This window comes from Schistocerca cancellata, chromosome 5, assembly GCF_023864275.1.
Source record: "Schistocerca cancellata isolate TAMUIC-IGC-003103 chromosome 5, iqSchCanc2.1, whole genome shotgun sequence".
In the NCBI taxonomy this organism is placed as follows: Eukaryota; Metazoa; Arthropoda; class Insecta; order Orthoptera; family Acrididae; genus Schistocerca; species Schistocerca cancellata.
In genome coordinates, this window is record NC_064630.1 from 275826774 (window position 1) to 275847083 (window position 20310).

The 20310-nt window shown below is 40.5% G+C and overlaps 1 protein-coding gene across 2 annotated transcripts in view; it reads left to right on the forward strand.

Moving 5' to 3' along the window:
- The window catches only part of LOC126187659 (INO80 complex subunit D-like), a 158209-nt gene that overhangs the window by 49825 nt on the left and 88074 nt on the right, over window positions 1-20310 (forward strand). For both annotated transcript variants that reach the window (XM_049928875.1, XM_049928876.1), the window contains one exon: window positions 419-1338. In XM_049928875.1, coding sequence (XP_049784832.1) covers window positions 419-1338 — 920 coding nt within the window. The remainder of the gene's footprint in view (window positions 1-418; window positions 1339-20310) is intronic.

A 20310-nucleotide genomic window follows, 5' to 3' on the forward strand; every position in this document is an offset into this window, starting at 1 on the left:
AGCGAAGATGGTGAGTCGCAGATACGCACAACAAAAAGACTGTCAGACAGAGCTTTCATTCTAAACAGGCCTTCATCAGAATAGACAACATTCAAACACAAACTCTGTTCCGATGAAGGCCTGTGAGGCTGAAAGTTTTGTTTGATAGTTTTTTGTACTAGCTATCTGCAACTCAGCATCTATGCTATATGGTGAATTGTAGTGTATAGCATTCAAACCACTTTACTTAAGTATCCACATAATACCATTGAAAAATTGCTTTAAGGTTTCCAAACCCATCACTGAAATGAAAAAATAAAATAAAAGGGACAGAACCTATTAGCAATAATCATACAGCTAAAGGTGATACCTCATCATTCTTATAACAATGTTTCACTTTAAAATTACAAAAAAGAGTAATACTGATTTTGTGTTACAGATTCTGTAATGGCCACACACAAGTGGCTGTTGGTATGGCACCAAAGAAAGATTATAAAATCAGAAAAGGCAAGATGATCCCTAATAAGGACAATATACCATCACCCACTTCACCATCTTCAGATGGAAAGTTGAAATTTTCAGACAGATTGAAAGCATTATTAAATTCAGGAGGTGTCAAGGACGGTGACACTGAATCAGATGACCCTTACACATTCAGTGAACCAGAGCCTCAAGTTCTGCGATTGTATCAGAAGGCAGATGCTAGCAATGTGTATACAAAAAACTGTGTATCGTTAAAACCTAATTGTACTGAAGTCGATGTCAAACCTGCTGAGCAGAACATTGTTGGTGAAATGATTAAAATTGAAGGTACTGATGTGGCTAGGTTGTCACCAGCTGTGTCTAAGAGCATCTCTCAGCCAATTTCTGGGAGAATTGTGCTTGACAACAGAGTGTCAGACGACGAAAGTTCAAAAACCATGAACAGGTTGCAGGCAAAAATAGCTCAGAATAAAGTGATAGGGAAACATAAGAAAGTCCACTCATCTAGTCCTAGTCCAGAATTGAAGAATGTTGTAAGGAAACGCCCGTCACCACCCAAAAACTGCTGGCAACCTGTTAAAGAAAGAAGCCTTCTGGAGGAACAATTACTGGGTGCTAATTCAGATGTCGCTGTGAAGACGGAACCTCCTAGTCCTCCACTGTCTTCCTCTCCTCCCAAGTATCAGAAACCTAGTGCCAGCCAAAAACAGTATATACCAATTTCAGTTCATTCGGTCAGGGTTGCTGTTCCACCTGCTCAACAAAGAATTAGAAAAAGCAGGAGAAAACTTGATGTCTCTTGCCATGAATCACTGCAGCGGATACAACACTTAAAAGAAAAAATTAGGGAGTATAACTGTGATTTGTTTCCTTTAGGTAAGTACTCATGTATACGTGATTCACTTAGATAATGTAAGTATAAATTGTGTTTATTTGTTGTAGTACTTTAATTATGGAGCTGAGTGACGCTTGAGAGCTGTCTCCCTACAGAAAGGATAATGCGTCACAGAGGCATAAGTTAAATTCTAATGTCAATATGGAATATGGTTTCCTGGTGATGAAGAGTTTTATTTGTAAGCTTTTAAGGAAAAAGTGATCAGTTCCATAGGATATTCAGTTGTAGGGATGAAAACTGCTATTTTGTCATCAAATTTGAAATTGTAGCTTAGTACTGCTCTGAAGTTACAGCATTACATTCAGAAAAAAAGTCAAGAAACTACCACAGACTTTTAATGTTCTGCATGGTCATTCAGTTATCAGTAACTGCCAACAGCATGTAGAAACTGAACTCCTCTCAAGCCAATGCCAGCTAAAGAACCGACCCATAATTAATTTGGTATTGTTTGTGTAACAAGTTCACTACAACAGTTATGACATTGATGCACAGAATTGTATAAAGCTTGTTTTTCTTCTTTGTCCACTTTTCAAGGCTACTACTTGTTCAGGCTGAGCCCCTAATAATTGCAAATGCTGCCCCATTTTACCAGATACATGCCAGTGGATCCATGCTGCCACATTATACTTCAGAGGAGAGACTGTAACTAGTAAAAATAACTCAAATCACCAACAATATTCAGATTTCATGGGTTGGGAATTGTGTTTACTTGTTTGTGTATTTTTAACATTATTTTAAATTATTATTATTACTATTATTATTATTATTATTATTATTACTATGGAAAACCCAGAATAGAGTGTGAGAATAGTATGAAAAGGATAGTTGCTGTTCACCATATAGCGGAGATGCTGAGTCACAGAAAGTACATTAAGGGAATTCCGTTTACAGAAGAGAGAAGAGTGGTCTGCTATGAAGCAAGTCACTACTGGGTCGCATCCCAGAATGGCATATACAGTGCAAGAATGGTTCTCCACGAAATGCAGTCTGGTACTGTGTGTGAAATGCAGAGACTACAGTATACATTAGAAGACTCTGTAGTGAGCCACTTCATTTATTGTGTGTATGACAATCAGTGGTGGGGGGGACAGATGCAAGATGTAACAGTCTCCTTTATGACACCTCATGGTCCTATTAATACTTTCAAATGACCATCATCAAAAGATCAGTGTGCAGTTCCCATTTCCCAAGTATTGCTCTTGTTGGATCATCCTTGTCCATGTGCAAATTCAGCTTAGCTATACAAGTTCAGTGAGAAGCAGGTGGAAAAAAAATGAACTCTTTTTGACAGTGCAGTGTTGATTGCCACATTGTAGGTAATTTTAATTCATGGAAAGTCATGAAGTAAAATCATGACAGAAGACAATAATAATGTGTGAATAATACCATAAAAAGAAAAAGGGCTATAAATATTCTATATCTCATTTTCGTTATAAAAGCCTTTTGAACGAAACTATGAATTGTTTTCCCACTCACTTATAATGTTATTTTGATTCAGAAATACCAGTTTTCATGATGTTTACTTAAAATCAGCAATCAATTTAAATATTTAAGTGCCCATGATTTTTTTTTACTGTGCGAGTAGAGCTAGGCCTACCTAAAAAATTTCTCATGTTTTTTACAGGTAAGTATTGACTACTTTGATTGTACATTCCCTAAGAACAATGACCAACTAATGTACTATGAAATTTTTAGAAGATTTAGAATGGGGTTTTGGAGAAAATAATTTCTAAATAACCAAAAATTTCAGATGCTCTCATCTTTATGTACAGATATTTTGACAGTTTAAGAACTTCATGCATTCTACAAGATTGTTCGTATGCCTTTGTGTGGGCTCTAATCTCTCTGATTTTATCCTCATGGTCTCTTTGCGAGATATACATTGGAGGGAGCAATATACTGCTTGACTCCTCGGTAAATGTATGTTCTCGAAACTTCAACAAAAGCCCGTACCGAGCTACTGAGTATCTCTCCTCCAGAGTCTTCCACTGGTGTTTATCTATCATCACCATAATGCTTTTGCGATTACTAAATGATCCTGTAACGAAGCGCGCTGCTCTCCATTGGATCTTCTCTATCTCTTCTATCAACCCTATCTGGTATGGATCCCACACTGGTGAGCAGTATTCGAGCAGTGTGAACAAGTGTACTGTAACCTACTTCCTTTGTTTTCCGATTGCATTTCCTTAGGATTCTTCCAGTGAATCTCAGTCTGGCATCTGCTTTACAGACGATCAACTTTATATGATCATTCCATTTTAAATCACTCCTAATGCCTACTCCCAGATAATTTATAGGATTAACTGCTTCCAGTTGCTGACCTGCTATATTGTAGTTAAATGATAAAGGATCTTTCTTTCTATGTATTCGCAGCACATTACACTTGTCTACATTGAGATTCAATTGCCATTGCGTCAATTTGTTGCAAATACTCCTGCATTTCAGTACAATTTTCCATTGTTACAACCTCTCGATATACTACAGCATCATCCGCAAAAAGCCTCAGTGAACTTCCGATGTTATCCACAAGGTTGTTTATGATGTATATTGTGAATAGCAATGGTCCTACAACACTCCCCTGCGGCACACCTGAAATCACTCTTACTTTGGAAGACTTCTCTCCATTGAGAATGACATGCTGCGTTCTGTTATCTAGGAACTCTTCAATCCAATCACACAATTGGTCTGATAGTCCATATGCTCTTACTCTGTTCATTAAACGACTGTGGGGAACTGTATCGAACACCTTGCAGAAGTCAAGAAACACAGCATCTACCTGGGAACCCGCGTCTATGACGCTCTGAGTCTCATGAACGAATAGCACGAGCTGGGTTTCACACGATCGTCTTTTTCAAAACCCATGCTTATTCCTACAGAGTAGATTTCTAGTCTCCAGAAAAGTCATTATACTCGAACATAATACTTGTTCCAAAATTCTACAACTGATCAACATTAGAGATATATGTCTATAGTTCTGTACATCTGTTCGATGTCCCTTCTTGAAAATGGGGATGACCTGTGCCCTTTTCTAATCCTTAATGTCGTAGTTGACAGCAGTCCTTCCACTTCATTATGTCTCAAGACAGCTAACATCCTGTGACTATTCAACTATTCATATTTTCAAAACATAATTTTGAAATTTGCAATAAATTACTATTTTTTTGGATTATTAAAAAAAACCCTCGAAAGTATGTTTGTAATAATCATGTCTCATAGTATTGAGGACGAAGTATTTATTGAAAATAAATTCAGATCTGTATCACTTTTTTGTTTCTTTATTACAATTTTTCCTTTCGTTACAATATTTTCACAAATACTCTCATTTAGAGGTGTCCGTAGCATTTGAACAAATCACCATACAATCAGAATATTGTAGTTTAGGAGAGGTATCATGTGGAACTTCAACATATATTTGTTTTTCAGCAGGATTTGAAATAGTGATGTGACACATTCCCTCTTGACCTGTATGATTTAAGGTGAAATTGCCGAATTTCTCCTACCAGATGGCTGAAAGTAGTCTAGATTGGCTTGATGAGTGTAAGAATAAAATGAAAAATTCTCCATGACATTGACAATCATTGGATTAGAATTTAGTTATTATTGAAAGGCATTTAAGTCCACATTACCATTTTCTAGGTTATCCGCTATAAAACTGAAATTGTTTCTTGGTAGGTTAGGATACAAAGTTCTTTGTCGTAGCATTTAAGATACACTCGTATAAATTCTCACAGTGATTCCAGAAAACTTTGAGTGGCAAAGATTTCATATCTAGGGTGTGCTGATACATTCTCTCCTTCCCTCCCTCCCTCCCTCCCTCCCACTCAAACCCACTAGTTCTTCTCCCCCCCCCCCCCCCCCCCCCCCCCCCCCCCGTCTCAGACTCACTAGTTCTTTTCTCTCTCCCCATCTCAGACCCACTACTTCATCTTTCATACGCAACATTATTTTGAATAGCAATTGGAATCATTTATTGATTCTGTGCAGAGTCTGTACCAGTTTACAGAGATTGATAAAATGCAGAGCCTATGGCACTTAGGACAGGCTCTGGCACTATAAGATAGTCATTTGTCTTTCTGGTAATGATTAATCACACACCACTGAAAATTGTGTTTAGAGTTTGAATAGTCTTGTGATTCTATTTCTCAAATTTACATCATAAGTAGTGTAACAAATGAAGGTGTTGCTTTACTAATTAGAAAGTTGATAGATGAATTGTTGGAAGAAGATACTCTAAGGTGAAGGGAATCTTACCCAAACTTCTCCTAAGTGTTGATGCGTGTCACAGTTACTATGAAATCTAATGCTCTCATAATCAGCAGTAAGTGGCTGATTAGACATTGTTTGTGGACTTTGCCTTATCAGCTGTTATTCTTATAACATAGCAAACACACGAGTTACTTTGGTGAATAGAAGAAAAATTTTAATTCATTATAAGTTGGTATATACTATTTGAATGCATATTTGTACCCCAGAATAGACTATTTCCTTGACATCCTACTGAATACCCAATCTTTTATGATTTTTAATTCAGACTAGTAGCAAATACGAATACATAGTTTAAAAAAATGTGTGTGTTTTAGTTTTATGTTTATTGCCTTTCTTGGTAGAAGTTCTCAGAATACTATGTTTCCATACACCATTATTCAGATATGCATTTTTACCATTAATAAATGCTTTATTTCTAAATATCTGACAATACTTCCTGTCACACCTTCATAAAACAGAGCTTCTCAGAAATGTCACATTTGCTGTTTTATATACTTCATTTTTAGTAAATGTACTACCTTTCAGCATTGTTCATCATTGTAAATAGTCTTCATGGGTTTGGCGCCAGATTACGTTGTGCAAATTCTACAATACAGGGCTATTACAAATGATTGAAGCGATTTCATAAATTCACTGTAGCTCCATTCATTGACATATGGTCACGATACACTACAGATACGTAGAAAAACTCATAAAGTTTTGTTCGGCTGAAGCCGCACTTCAGGTTTCTGCCGCCAGAGTGCTCGAAAGCGCAGTGAGACAAAATAGCGACAGGAGCCGAGAAAGCGTATGTCGTGCTTGAAATGCACTCACATCAGTGAGTCATAACAGTACAACGACACTTCAAGACGAAGTTCAACAAAGATCCACCAACTGCTAACTCCATTCGACGATGGTATGCGCGGTTTAAAGCTTCTGGATGCCTCTGTAAGGGGAAATCAATGGGTCGGCCTGCAGTGAGCGAAGAAACGGTTGAACCCGTGCGGGCAAGTTTCACGCGTAGCCCGCGGAAGTCGACGAATAAAGCAAGCAGGGAGCTAAACGTACCACAGCCGACGGTTTGGGAAATCTTACGGAAAAGGCATTTCTTAAACAGGAGATTGGAAAACCGATGGATCGGTCATGGTGGAGATCATGATCAGCACTTCATGTCATGGCGTCCACGCTCTCCCGACTTAACCCCATGCGATTTCTTTCTGTGGGGTTATGTGAAAGATTCAGTGTTTAAACCTCCTCTACCAAGAAATGTGCCAGAACTGCGAACTCGCATCAACGATTCTTTCGAACTCATTGATGGGGACATGCTGCGCCGAGTGTGGGAGGAACTTGATTATCGGCTTGATGTCTGCCGAATCACTAAAGGGGCACATATCGAACATTTGTGAATTCCTAAAAAAAAACTTTTTGAGTTTTTGTATGTGTGTGCAAAGCATTGTGACAATATCTCAAATAATAAAGTTATTGTAGAGCTGTGAAATCGCTTGTCATTTGTAATAACCCTGTATTTCCTTGGAGCAGCTGCCAGACATCTTCAGGTGGTTCGACCTTGCTAGGTACGACCAGTCGTACCTAGCCACCAGAAAGGTTGAACCACCTGAAGATGTTGGACATTTGCTCCAAGGAAATATTGTGGAATTTGCACAATGTGATCCGGCCGCAAACCCGTGAAGACTATTTACAACACATCTTCTGGGAAAGCTTGAAGAGTCACATTGTACATCATTATTGCAGATGTTGGCTGCATGTAAACATATTAATTATTATCTCTTTTCTACTCCTGTCTACCTTTCCTGTCGGTGCCAGAATTGAATTTCACTTAACTTTGTTTGGGCAAAAGTAAAAGTGCTCTAAATCTATCTTGAGTACATTAGTGACCTTTAACAATTCTTCATAAGAAGTTAACTGAAGTATGCTGACACTAGACTCATGACAGTGATAGTGTAGGTTCACAGTACCCTACATAGTGTAATAACAATCATCAACTGAGTAAAATAAAGCATTGAACTATGGCACCTTTGCTGAATAAAGTAATTTTCCAATTCATATTAGCTCATCCCATAACGCACATAAACTCATACCATACCAAGAAGTCTATTGATCCCCACTTTACTATATCAGATTCTGTTCAAATTTTGTATGTTCTTGTTATAGATAGTTCCACAGAATGTTAGCTCTCAGTATGCAGTAGTTGACCCATTGGTCAAGTCTGTCAAAATTTTGCAATAAGCACTTCATCACATCTGAAGCTGTGTCTTTCCGTGAATAGTTAAGCTATATCTCTGAGACTTGATTCATTAGTTTATTAGTTTGGATAGTATGTGTGTACACATCGTTAACATTTATCGCACCAGGTGTACTCAGTCTCGTCAAGAAATTTGATCATAACAAGAAACATTCAGTTTGGGCAGAATTCCATCCCAAAGTAATAGTAGTAAAATGGTATGCTTTTGGGTGTTTGTACTCCATTAGTTTCCTTGTAGGACCTGCAAAATTTAGCTTTTAGGAATGTATAGTTCTTGAGAGAATAGGAGGAAAATTTTGCCCCAGAAATTTTTTCTTGCTTTTTCTACAATTTGGAAGTCAATTCATTGCAAACAGCATATTTTCTCTGTATGATCTTCACTTTGCTACATTGTGTTTTCAGATGTGTTCAAATGCAAACAACTAACACTTTTTTTACTTCTTTTCAAAGAATGAGTGTACCACTTTCCATGAATAGACTCTTTATGTTGTTGCATTAACAATTTGCTTCTCTGTACTATTAGCTGTTTTATTCAGTACAGCTTCAGGTATCTGTATGAAAAGAAGTACTTCAAATTTGCTTCTCTAAGACAAGAGTACTAGCAACTTTCACATGGTCCCAGCATTGTAAGTTTTTATCTGTTTGCCAATTATTGTTTACTGAAATTAAATTATATTGTTGTTCTCTTCATTCTTGTATTGTAAGAGCACCTACAGTGTGTCATTTGTTTAGAGACGGGGGGGGGGGGGGGGGGGGGGGGAGCAATCTGTCCAATCAGCAGCTATATGACTTTGCACTGATTGTAAGGTTCATATGTTTAGCTATCTGGTCACCAAAAACACTTGATTATCTAAATAAGTTTGACTGTAAAATTATGTTTTCCAAATTCTGTGACCTCATACCTGACTGGAATGTCGCAATAAAGTTCTCCAGGATGCACTTTGTGTGTGCTCGTGCCACAAAGAAAAAAAAAGTAAAAATTTTGATGGGCTTCGTTGTATGCAACACTGAATCAAAAGATTGCATGCTTCGTCAGTGCAAAAGTTGTCAAGGGAAAACTGCAGTGGAGTCATACTTTACTGTTGTGTGTAAAGATGTTAATCCAGAAGATGTCGAATACAAACAGTGGTTGCCAACAGATTGCCCATCACTTGAAATAAAAGAAATGCCTGTTGCGTCCTTCTTACTGGAGTTGCTCACTGAAACATCTGACCTGATAATACATCATTTCCTTCTGAAAAACTAGACACAGTATCTTTAAAATGAAAGAAAACCTGAAGCCTGCTGAAGGAAAACTTGTGTTAAATTTTGCAGAAAATTATTCATTTGTTGTACGGGATTCTGTACAGGTTTTACATTGGGGATACAGTTAAGTCACTGTGCATCCCACATTAATTCATTTGTTTAATTGAGTTTGTGTTTAAGTGTAAGAGCATCCACAATATAAGTGATAGCTGAAGGCATGACACAGTAGCTGTTCATGTTTTTTGTGACAAAACAGCTTCTTGAGACAGACAGTGAGTGAATTTGTTGAAAATTTTATACCTTAGTGATGGATGGGCTACTGATTACAAAATTTTGTGACAGTGTCACCAAGTTTTTGGTATAAAAGCAGAATGCAACCTCTTTGGTAAATGCCTGGGTAAATCTGCATGTGGAGGAATTGGAGGAACTGTCAAATGCCTGTTGCCTTGAGGTGTTCAAAAGAAATCCAAATTCTAACTTCAATGAAAATAATCAGTCTTTGAAAATATAATGCAATTGGATAGGTAAAAACTACTCACCAAGCGGTGGCAAGAGAATACACACATAAAGGTATTTAAATTCGCAAGCTTTCAGAGCTAGGGCTCCTTTTGCCAACAGAAGGGTTGAAGGGGAATGAAGAGGGATGAAGGAAAAGAGCTGGTCAGGTTTAGGAAATGGGGAGAATTTAGAAGTACCCCAAGTCAGGGGAGACTTACCAAACAGAATGTTGGGAGATTTGAAAACCTGAGAGCTTAAAGGTAGAAGTTACAGTAATATGCAAAACAGGGATTACTGCTGAAACATTATGCACAAGTTAAGTAGAGCATAAAGCTAAGTGCATTGTGTGTGATAGAGATGGAAGGGGTGGGGGAGGGGGCAGGGAAAAATTGACAAGTCAGGAAATGAAAGACTTGGAATACTAAAAGAGAGGGAAGAAAGGAATAATTACGGTGAAGAAATGCTGACACTAAAGAAATCAGACAATGGAAAATCCAGGATGGAATGTAACAATATTCAATATTATGAAAACGAAAGTTGCTGCTCACCATACCATACAGCAGAGATGCTGAGCCGCAGATAGCTTTTGGCCAGAGAGGCCTCCATCAAAATTAGACCACAGATGCACGCATACACACTCATGTAAGTGCAACTCTCTCTCTCTCTCTCTCTCTCTCTCTCTCTCTCTCTCTCTCTCTCTCTCTCTTTCTCCCTCTCATAAACACACACACGTGACTGCAGTCCCAGGCAACTGAGGCCACACTGCCAGCAGCAGCAGCACCAGTGCATGATGGGAGTGGCGATTGGGTGAGGAGGGGGGACAGTAGGGTAGGGGTGGCAGACAATGACATACTGTTGGGGAGCCCACAGGGACGAGCTGGAAAGAGGGTAGGGCAGCTGTGTAGAGTCGGGAGGTCAGACGGAGGGCAGTGAGGGGGTGGGGTGGGGGGTTGGAATATCGAAAAGGAAAAAGACTGGATGCGATGGTGGAATGAGGGCTGTGTAGTGCTGGAATGGGAACAGAGAAGGGGCTGGGTGGGCGAGGACAATGACTAACAAAGTTTGAGGCCAGGAAGGTTACGGGAATGTAGGATGTAGGTAAAGTAGTTGTTGGAGAAATTAACATAAATTAAGGCCAGATGAGTGACAAGAACCAAGGTCATGTAATGGCGGTTTCCACCTGCAGAATTCTGAGAAATAGGTGTCTGGGGGGGGGGGGATCCAAATGATGTTGTTGATGTCGTCTTCAGTCCTGAGACTGGTTTGATGCAGCTCTCCATGTTACCCTATCCTTTGCAAGTTTCTTCATCTCCCAGTACCTACTGCAACCTACATCCTTCTGAATCTGTTTAGTGTATTCATCTCTTGGTCTCCCTCTATGATTTTTACCCGCCACGCTGCCCTCCAATGCTAAATTTGTGATCCCTTGATGCCTCAGAACATGTCCTACCAACCGGTCCCTTCTTCTAGTCAAGTTGTGCCGCAAACTCCTCTTCTTCCCAATTCCATTCAATACCTCCTCATTAGTTGTGTGATCTACCCATCTTATCTTCAGCATTCTTCTGTAGCACCACATTTCGAAAGCTTCTATTCTCTTCCTGTCCAAACTATTTATCGTCCATGTTTCACTTCCATACATGGCTACACTCCATACAAATACTTTCAGAAACGACTTCCTGACACTTAAATCTATATTCGGTGTTAACAAATTTCTCTTCTTCAGAAACGCTTTCCTTGCCATTGCCAGTCTACATTTTGTATCCTCTCTACTTCGACCATCATCAGTTATTTTGCTCCCCAAATAGCAAAACTCCTTTAGTACTTTAAGTGTCTCATTTCCTAATCTAATTCCATCAGCATTGCCCGACATAATTCGACTACATTCCATTATCCTTGTTTTGCTTTTGTTGATGTTCATCTTATATTCTCCTTTCAAGACACTGTCCATTCCGTTAAACTGCTCTTCCAAGTCCTTTGCTGTCTCTGACAGAATTACAATGTCATCGGCGAACCTCAAAGTCTTTATTTCTTCTCCCTGGATTTTAAAACCTACTCCGAGTTTTTCTTTTGTTTCCTTTGCTGCTTGCTCAATATACAGGTTGAATAACATTGGGGAGAGGCTACAACCCTGTCTCACTACCTTCCCAACCACTGCGTCCCTTTCATGCCCCTCGACTCTTGTAACTGCCATTTGGTTTCTGTACAGATTGTAAATAGCCTTTTGCTCCCTGTATTTTACCCTTGCCACCTTTAGAATTTGAAAGAGAGTATTTCAGTCAACATTGTCAAAAGCTTTCTCTAAGTCTACAAATGCTAGAAATGTAGGTTTGCCTTTTCTTAATCTTTCTTCTAAGATTAGTCATAAGGTCAGTATTGCCTCATGTGTTCCAATATTTCTACGGAATCCAAACTGATCTTCTCTGAGGTCGGCTTCTACCAGTTTTTCCATTAGTCTGTAAAGAATTCGTGTTAGTATTTCGCAGCTGTGACTTATTAAACTGATAGTTTGGTAATTTTCACATCTGTCAACACCTGCTTTCTTTGGGATTGGAATTATTATATTCTTCTTGAAGTCTGAGGGTATTTCGCCTGTCTCGTACATTTTGCTCATCAGATGGTAGAGTTTTGTCAGGACTGGCTCTCCCAAGGCCGTCAGTAGTTCTAATGGAATGTTGTCTACTCCCGGGGCCTTGTTTTGACTTAGGTCTTTCAGTGCTCTGTCAAACTCTTCACGCAGTATCGTATCTCCCATTTCATCTTCATCTACATTCTCTTCCATTTCTATAATATTGTCCTCAAGTACATCGCCCTTGTATAGACCCATACTCCTTCCACCTTTCTGCTTTCCCTTCTTTGCTTAGAACTGGGTTTCCATCCGAGCTCTTGATGTTCATACAAGTGGTTCTCTTTTCTCCAAAGCTCTTTAATTTTCCTGTAGGCAGTATCTATCTTACCCCTAGTGATATAAGCCTCTATATCCTCACATTTGTCCTCTAGCCATCCCTGCTTAGCCATTTTCCACTTCCTGTCATCTCATTTTTGAGACGTTTGTATTCCTTTTTGCCGGCTTCATTTACTGCATTTTTATATTTTCTCCTTTCATCAATTAAATTCAATATTTCTTCTTTTACCCAAGGAGTTCTACTAGCACTCGACTACTTCATCCCTCAGAGCTACCCATTCTTCTTCTACTGTACTTCTTTCCCCCATTGCTGTCAATTGTTCCCTTATGCTCTCCCTGAAACTCTGTACAACCTCTGGTTTAGTCAGTTTATCCAGGTCCCATCTCCTTAAATTCCCACCTTTTTGCAGTTTCTTCAGTTTTAATCTACAGTTCATAACCAACAGATTGTGGTCAGAGTCCACATCTGCCCCTGGAAATGTCGTACAATGTAAAACCTTGGTTCCTAAATCTCTGTCTTACCATTATATAATCTATCTGATACCTTTTAGTATCTCCAGGATTCTTCCATCTATACAACCTTCTTTTATGATTCTTGAACCAAGTGTTAGCTATGATTAAGTTATGCTCTGTGCAAAATTCTACCAGACGGCTTCCTCTTTCATTTCTTACCCCCAATCCATATTCACCTACTACGTTTCTTTCTCTCCCTTTTCCTACTCTCGAATTCCAGTCACCCATGACTATTAAATTTTCGTCTCCCTTCACTACCTGAATAATTTCTTTTATCTCATCATACATTTCATCAATTTCTTCATCATCTGCAGAGCTAGTTGGCATATAAACTTGTACTACTGTAGTAGGCGTGGGCTTCGTGTCTATCTTGGCCACAATAATGCGTTCACTATGCTGTTTGTAGTAGCTATTTTACCTCCGGAATATTTTACCCAAGAGGACGCCATCATCATTTAAACATACAGTAAAGCTGTATGCCCTCGGGAAAGATTACGGCTGTAGTTTCCCCTTGCTTTCAGCCGTTCGCAGTACCAGCACAGCAAGGCCGTTTTGGTTATTGTTACAGGGCCAGATCAGTCAATCATCCAGACTGTTGCCCCTACAACTTCTGAAAAGGCTGCTGCCCCTCTTCAGGAACCACACGTTTGTCTGGCCTCTCAACAGATACCCCTCCGTTGTGGTCACATCTACGGTACGGCCATCTGTATCGCTGAGGCACGCAAGCCTCCCCACCAACGGCAAGGTCCATGGTTCATGGGGGGATCCAAATGATACGTGTGGTGAAACAGGTGCTGAGGTTACGACTGTCATGATGTAGGGCATGCTCTGCAACAGGATACTGTGTATTGCCAGGATCCTAACTGATAACTTCGTGGCAGTTATGCCAATGTAAGAGGCTGAACAGTCTTTACTTCCTTTGATAGTATATGTTTTGCCAGTTACAGGGCTGCTGTAGTTGGTGGTAGGAGGGTGCATAAAGCAAGTCCTACAGTGGACTTGGTCACAAAGTAGGAGCTGTAGGGTAGGGAAATGGGTGCAGAGGCACCATAGGGGCTGACAAGGATATTGCGGGGATCAAGAGGGCAACGAAAAGCTGTTTAAGGTGTGGTGGACAAATGCCAGACAGATTGGAATGTTTTGAGGAAGTCATAGATTTGTCAAAGCAGCTGATTGATAAAGACTAGGATATTGAGAGACAAGAGGTCTCCCAAGTTGTTTTTGTAGGGATCAACACTGCCAGGATTGGATGTGATGGCCTGGGAAATCTACTTTTGAACTATATTGATGGGGTAATTACTTTCAGTGAAGGCTGAGGTGAGAGTTGTGGTGTATTGCTGTAAAGACTTTGCATCTGAACAAATATGTTTGCTTCAAATACCAAGACCGTGTGTGAAAGAATGTTTGGAATGGAAAGGATGGCAACTGTCAAAATGTAAGTACTGTTGTTTGTCAGTAGATTTAATGTGAACAGGAGTGTGTAGCTGATCTTTGGTGAGAATGAGGTCAACATTAAGGAAAGTGGCATAGGATTCTAAATAGGACCATGTGAAATTTAATGTAATTTTATTTACTGTGGTCAATCTAGTTAGAGATTCCAAGAATTATAATAGGTCAGTCTTAGTATGAGTCCATATGGCAAAGAGATCATCATTATATCCAAACCAAACCAGGGACTGAAAGCATATGGGTTCCAGGAAAGTCCTCTCCAAGCAGCCCATAAAAGGTTGATATAGGAAAGAACTATACTGGTTCTCATGGCTGTGCCCCTGGTCTGTATGTATATCTGTCCCTCAATGGTAAAGTAGTTGTTGGAAAGTATAATGCTGATTAAGGTGAACAGGAGAGAGATCATAGGTTTGGAATCAAATTGGCACTGAGGAAATGTTCAGCAGCACACATTGTTTTGTTCCGAATCCCATGCCACTTTCTTTGAAGTTGACCTCATCCTCACCAAAAATCAGCTACACACTTCTGTTCAAATTAAAAGTACTAATAAACAACAGTATTTACATTTTGACAATTGTCGTCATTTCCATTTCAAATGTTCCCTCCCATACAGCCTTGGGATTCAAGGTAAATGTATTTGCTCATATGGAGACTCGTCACAGCAATACACCACCATTCTCACCTCACCCTTTACTGGACGTAATTACCCCACCAGCCTATTTCAAAAGCAGATTTCCTGGGCCTCGCATCCAATCCTGGTAGTGCTTATCCCTCCAGAAAACAACTTAAGAGTACACCTCTTGTCACTCAATATTATTCTGGTCTTGAATGTATTAATCAGCTACTTTGACAAGGTCCTGACTTCCTCAAAACGTGACATTCTGTCAGACATTTTGCCCACCACTCTTAGAATAGCTTTTTGTCGCCCTCCCAATCTCCACAGGGCCCTTTTCAGATCCTATGCTGCTTCTGCACCAATTTCCGTACCCTATGGCACCTACCCCAGTGTCCATCCCTACTTTAAGACTTGCTGTATGCAACCTCCTACCACCATCTGTAGCAGCCTTGTAACTGGCAAAATATATACTATCAAAGAGAGTAAACACACTAAACATACTGTTCAGCCTTTTACATTGACGTGACTCTCGTCAAATTGTAAGAATGAATGACATTGGCGTAGGGTGTATACTAGTGAACACACAATATCCTGTTATAGAGCATGCCCTACATCATGACAGTGATAAACTCAGTGCCTGTTTCACCACATGTGCCATATGGATTCTTCCGCTCCCTATCCCCTCCTTCCCAGACACCAGTTTCTCAGAACTTGGCAGAACTGGCGTCACAACATGTTCTTGGTTCTTGTCACCCACCTATCCTTAATTTACATTAATTTCTTCACGGTAACTATTCCTTCATTCACTTCCTTCTAGTATTATATATCTTTCATTTTCTGACCTGTCTATTCCCCCTCCCCCATTTCCCATCTCTATCACATACAATGCTCTTATTTCTGCTCTTCTTAACTCATGCACAATGTTTTGGCATTAATACCTGTTTTGCATATTACCGTACCTTTCACCTTAAAGATCTCATGTTTTCAAATCTCATCCAGTGCAGTCCTCAACAGTCTGCCTGATAAAGTCTAGCCTCACCTCGGGTTCTGGGTTGTTGTTGTTGTGGTCTTCAGTCCTGAGACTGGTTTGATGCAGCTCTCCATGCTACTCTATCCTGTGCAAGCTTCTTCATCTCCCAGTATCTACTGCAACCTACATCCTTCTGAATCTGCTTAGTGAATTCATCTCTTGGTCTCCCTCTACGATTTTTACCCTCCACACTGCCCTCCAATGCTAAATTTGTGATCCCTTGATGCCTCAAAACATGTCCTACCAACCGATCCCTTCTTCTAGTCAAGTTGTGCCACAAACTTCTCTTCTCCCCAATCCTATTCAATACCTCCTCATTAGTTACGTGATCTACCCACCTTATCTTCAGCATTCTTCTGTAGCACCACATTTCGAAAGCTTCTATTCTCTTCTTGTCCAAACTAGTTATCGTCGATGTTTCACTTCCATACATGGCTACACTCCATATAAATACTTTCAGAAACGACTTCCTGACACTTAAATCTATACTCGATGTTAACAAATTCCTCTTCTTGAGAAACGCTTTCCTTGCCATTGCCAGTCTACATTTTATATCCTCTCTACTTCGACCGTCATCAGTTATTTTGCTCCCCAAATAGCGTGTGTGCATGTGCTAGATAAAGGTTGAGAGCCCCAAAGCTACTGTGAATACTGTTTTCTGTTGTGTGTTTCTAATTGCCACACTTCAGTCCGCTGTAATTGAGTGGTTGTCATTCCCATATTATGCATACAATTTTATATAGAGACCTGTGGTCTGTCCATCTAAAAAACAATCTCAAATTGACTTATAAAAGTCACTTGACATACTGCCCATTTGGCTAAAATAGTCCATGAGTATTAAAAACGCCTTCTTCTTGCACTTACAAAAATTTCAAATTATCATTTGTGTAAATTTTACTTTACTGTTTGGTGAATTTTAACAATATAAAAATAACAGTTAAAATGTTTTCCTTCTCTGGCCTTTTTCTTGAAGAAGACAGCTATGCTCGTATTATGTTTAGATCAGATTGGGAAGATAATTAGTTCTGCATAATCTGTTCAAAAGCCCCCCCCCCCTGTCGTTACCCTCACAGGGAAGGAAAGGTGGCATAAGAGGGCGAGAGGACATTGAGGACATTGAAAATCTTGTGCAGTATGGATGCACCTTAGCATATGCCACCATGCTGCATTGTAAACAGTTATCGTTTACGCCCTGTAACAGGATTTCTCTTGTCATCAAAATAAATTTTGCGGTTATGAAACAGCACTCTACTTAGGGCAATAAACAATTCTGGTTCTTTGTTGTGTAATTTTTGGGCATATTTGAAAATATACCAAATTGAAATTAAGATGGGTGTTGAACAAATTGCATTAGAGATGGACTTTCTGAGATATAAGACTTCAAAATTGTCTAAATATGAAGGAAATATTTTCTGAAGTAAAATTTCCCTCAAATTATCTTAAGAACTGACCTCTACTGAAAGCTAAATTTTGCAGGTATCACAAAGAAACTGATAAATAACAAACAGTCAGAAGCAGAGGTTAGTGTAATAACTTCAAGTTGAACAAATATATTTCAAGGAAGACGCAATACATGAAAGTCACAGATCAAGTAAACAGAGTAAGATGTGTGTACACTTTAACAGTCAAATCATAACTGAGTCCAAGTCTAGCGGGCGCTGGCTGGCTGGTCGCTTAGGCGGCGCTGCTGTTGCATGGCTGACAGACAGCGCTGCATGTAGAGGACGTGCGGAACTGCGCAGCAGCACTTTGAAAGATCGGCGAGTCACAACACTTTTCCCCCCTTTGAATTTTTTGCACAAGTCTTGATGGAGGCGGCCTGTAGATTGCTAATGTCCATAGGTGTTGTTTGACTGGCCGTAAAGTCTAGGAGGAGGCTTCCCATATGGACGGAAGTGTCCCCGATGATAATGGGTCGAGATGACAGGAGACATGGGGGTCGAATCTGCTGGGGCCCCATGCATCAATCTGCTCGTTCCGGCAAGTCCGGTTGTTATAACAGGAGACATGGGCGACGTGTCCACATCCGTAGGAGAAAGAGTTGCTCCGACAGATGATGGTCATCTGGTTCCTGCATGGGCACGCCTCCTGGTGGTGTCAGTTCTTGTGTTGGCACCGATATGATGGTGAGAGGACTGCGTTGTGAGTAATGAGAGATTCCAGTATCCCGAGTGTCAGGTAGAGCCGAAGGTGGTGTAGTGGCATCCGGAACAGGCATTGCCGGCACACGAGACCGAAGCTGGTCCAAATGATGCACTGCGACACCCATGTCCGTTGGATTTCATAAAGGCGTCGGCCACGGTGTCGTAAGATGCGGCCAGGAGTCCATTTTGGCCACCTGCCATAACCCCATACCCAAACAAGGTCGTTGGCGGTGAACCGGCCAAGCGAAGGCACCCGCGGCCATGAAGTGGAAGGCTGCAGAAGATGAAGTAGCGTGCGGGGCTGTCAGTCATATAAGAGCTCAGCTGAGCTGTGGTTGTCCATGGGGGTGAAATGGTAAGAAGCCAGAAATTGGAGAAGCGCATCATCAGCAGCAGAACCAGTATCCACCTGCATGCGAACATCTCGACCAAGTATTTGGACAGTGAGGAATAACTTATCTGAAAGGGAAGAAGTACAATTGACAGACAACACAGAATCAGAATCAGTGTCATGTTCATGAACATCATGTATGCAGTCGGATTTGCAAATGGATGACACATGACCCTTTTGTTTTTGCATTTGTGGCACACGGCCCAACGTTGTGGACAATCTTCTCGTGAATGTTTCGTAAAACACCGCGGACATGAAGGAAGTTGCCGTGGGTTTTGCTGCAGTTTCTTAGAGGTTTGTTTACGGTTAGGCCGAGGCTGCGCTTGGGAGCGTACTGCGGCCACGACGGCCGGCGGGGACATGCCACACGCTTCGTCAACATCGCACAGAGGTTGTATTTCCGCGACTTTGCCTCATGCCTCTATTTGCGCTCCAGCGGCGCGAGAAATTTCAAAAGACTGAGCAATGGATAGGACTTCATCTAGAGTCGGATTTGCCAACTGAAGGGCACGTTGACTAACTTCTTTGTCGGGCGCCGATCGGATAACAGCATCTTGTACCATGGAATCGGCATAGGATTCTTTGTGAACTTCAGTAACAAATTGACATTCTCTACTGAGACCGTGAAGTTCAGCAGCCCAAGCGTGATAGGATTGATTCAGTTGTTTTTGACAACGATAAAAGGCAACATGAGAGGCTACCACATGCATTTGCTTTTAAAAATAGAGGGACAGAAGTGAGTACATTTCAGCAAAGGACAAAGACGCAGGATCTTTCAAAGGAGCCAATAGTGACAACAACCAATACATTTGAGGTGAAATACATGAAAGGAACGGAGACTTGCATGTTTGTTTGTCCACGACATGAAATGCCAAGGAGTGCTGTCGAAGACATTTTTTGTAATCAGACCAGTGTTCCGCCGTCTCGTCGTAAGGGGAAAAGTAGGTAGAGACAACGATGAGAGACGCCCCGCATTTGATGCCTCGACGAAATCACAAATCGCTTTTGTGAGAAGCATTTGCTGTTCTATGAGACCTTGCAATTGTTGCTCTAAAGTAGCCATGGAAACATGTGGGTCAATGATGGAAAAGAAAAATCACTACCTCGTCGCCAATTGTTATAACTTAATGTTGAACAAAAATATTTCAAGGAAGACACAATACATGAAAGTCACAGATCAAGTAAACAGAGTATGACGTGTGTACACTTTAACAGTCAAATCATAACTGAATCCAAGTCTAGCGGCCGCTGGCTGGCTGGCCGCTTAGGTGCTGCTGCTGCTGCTGCGTGGCTGGCAGACAGCGCCGCATGTAGTGGACACGCGTAACTGCGCGGTGGCACTTTGAAAGATTGGCGAGTCACAACAGTTAGCATGACATTTTTTTGTTACAGTAAAATTCTTGATGTATTTGGATGTCACTGGGGCAGTGAATACTACATAAAAGCTCTTAAAACTGGTACACATTATATTGTCCAAACTGCTGAATTAAAATATCATAGATCTAGTGTGATTATTCATTAAAAGAGCCATCACCTCAAAAATAATTAAAATCTTTTCATTGCTGTCACTAAATTTTGACAACCTTGACATGAGGCGCTGCTAAAGACCCAGTATTGAACATTGAGGGCTAAGAATTCACAGCATTATCTGTAACAT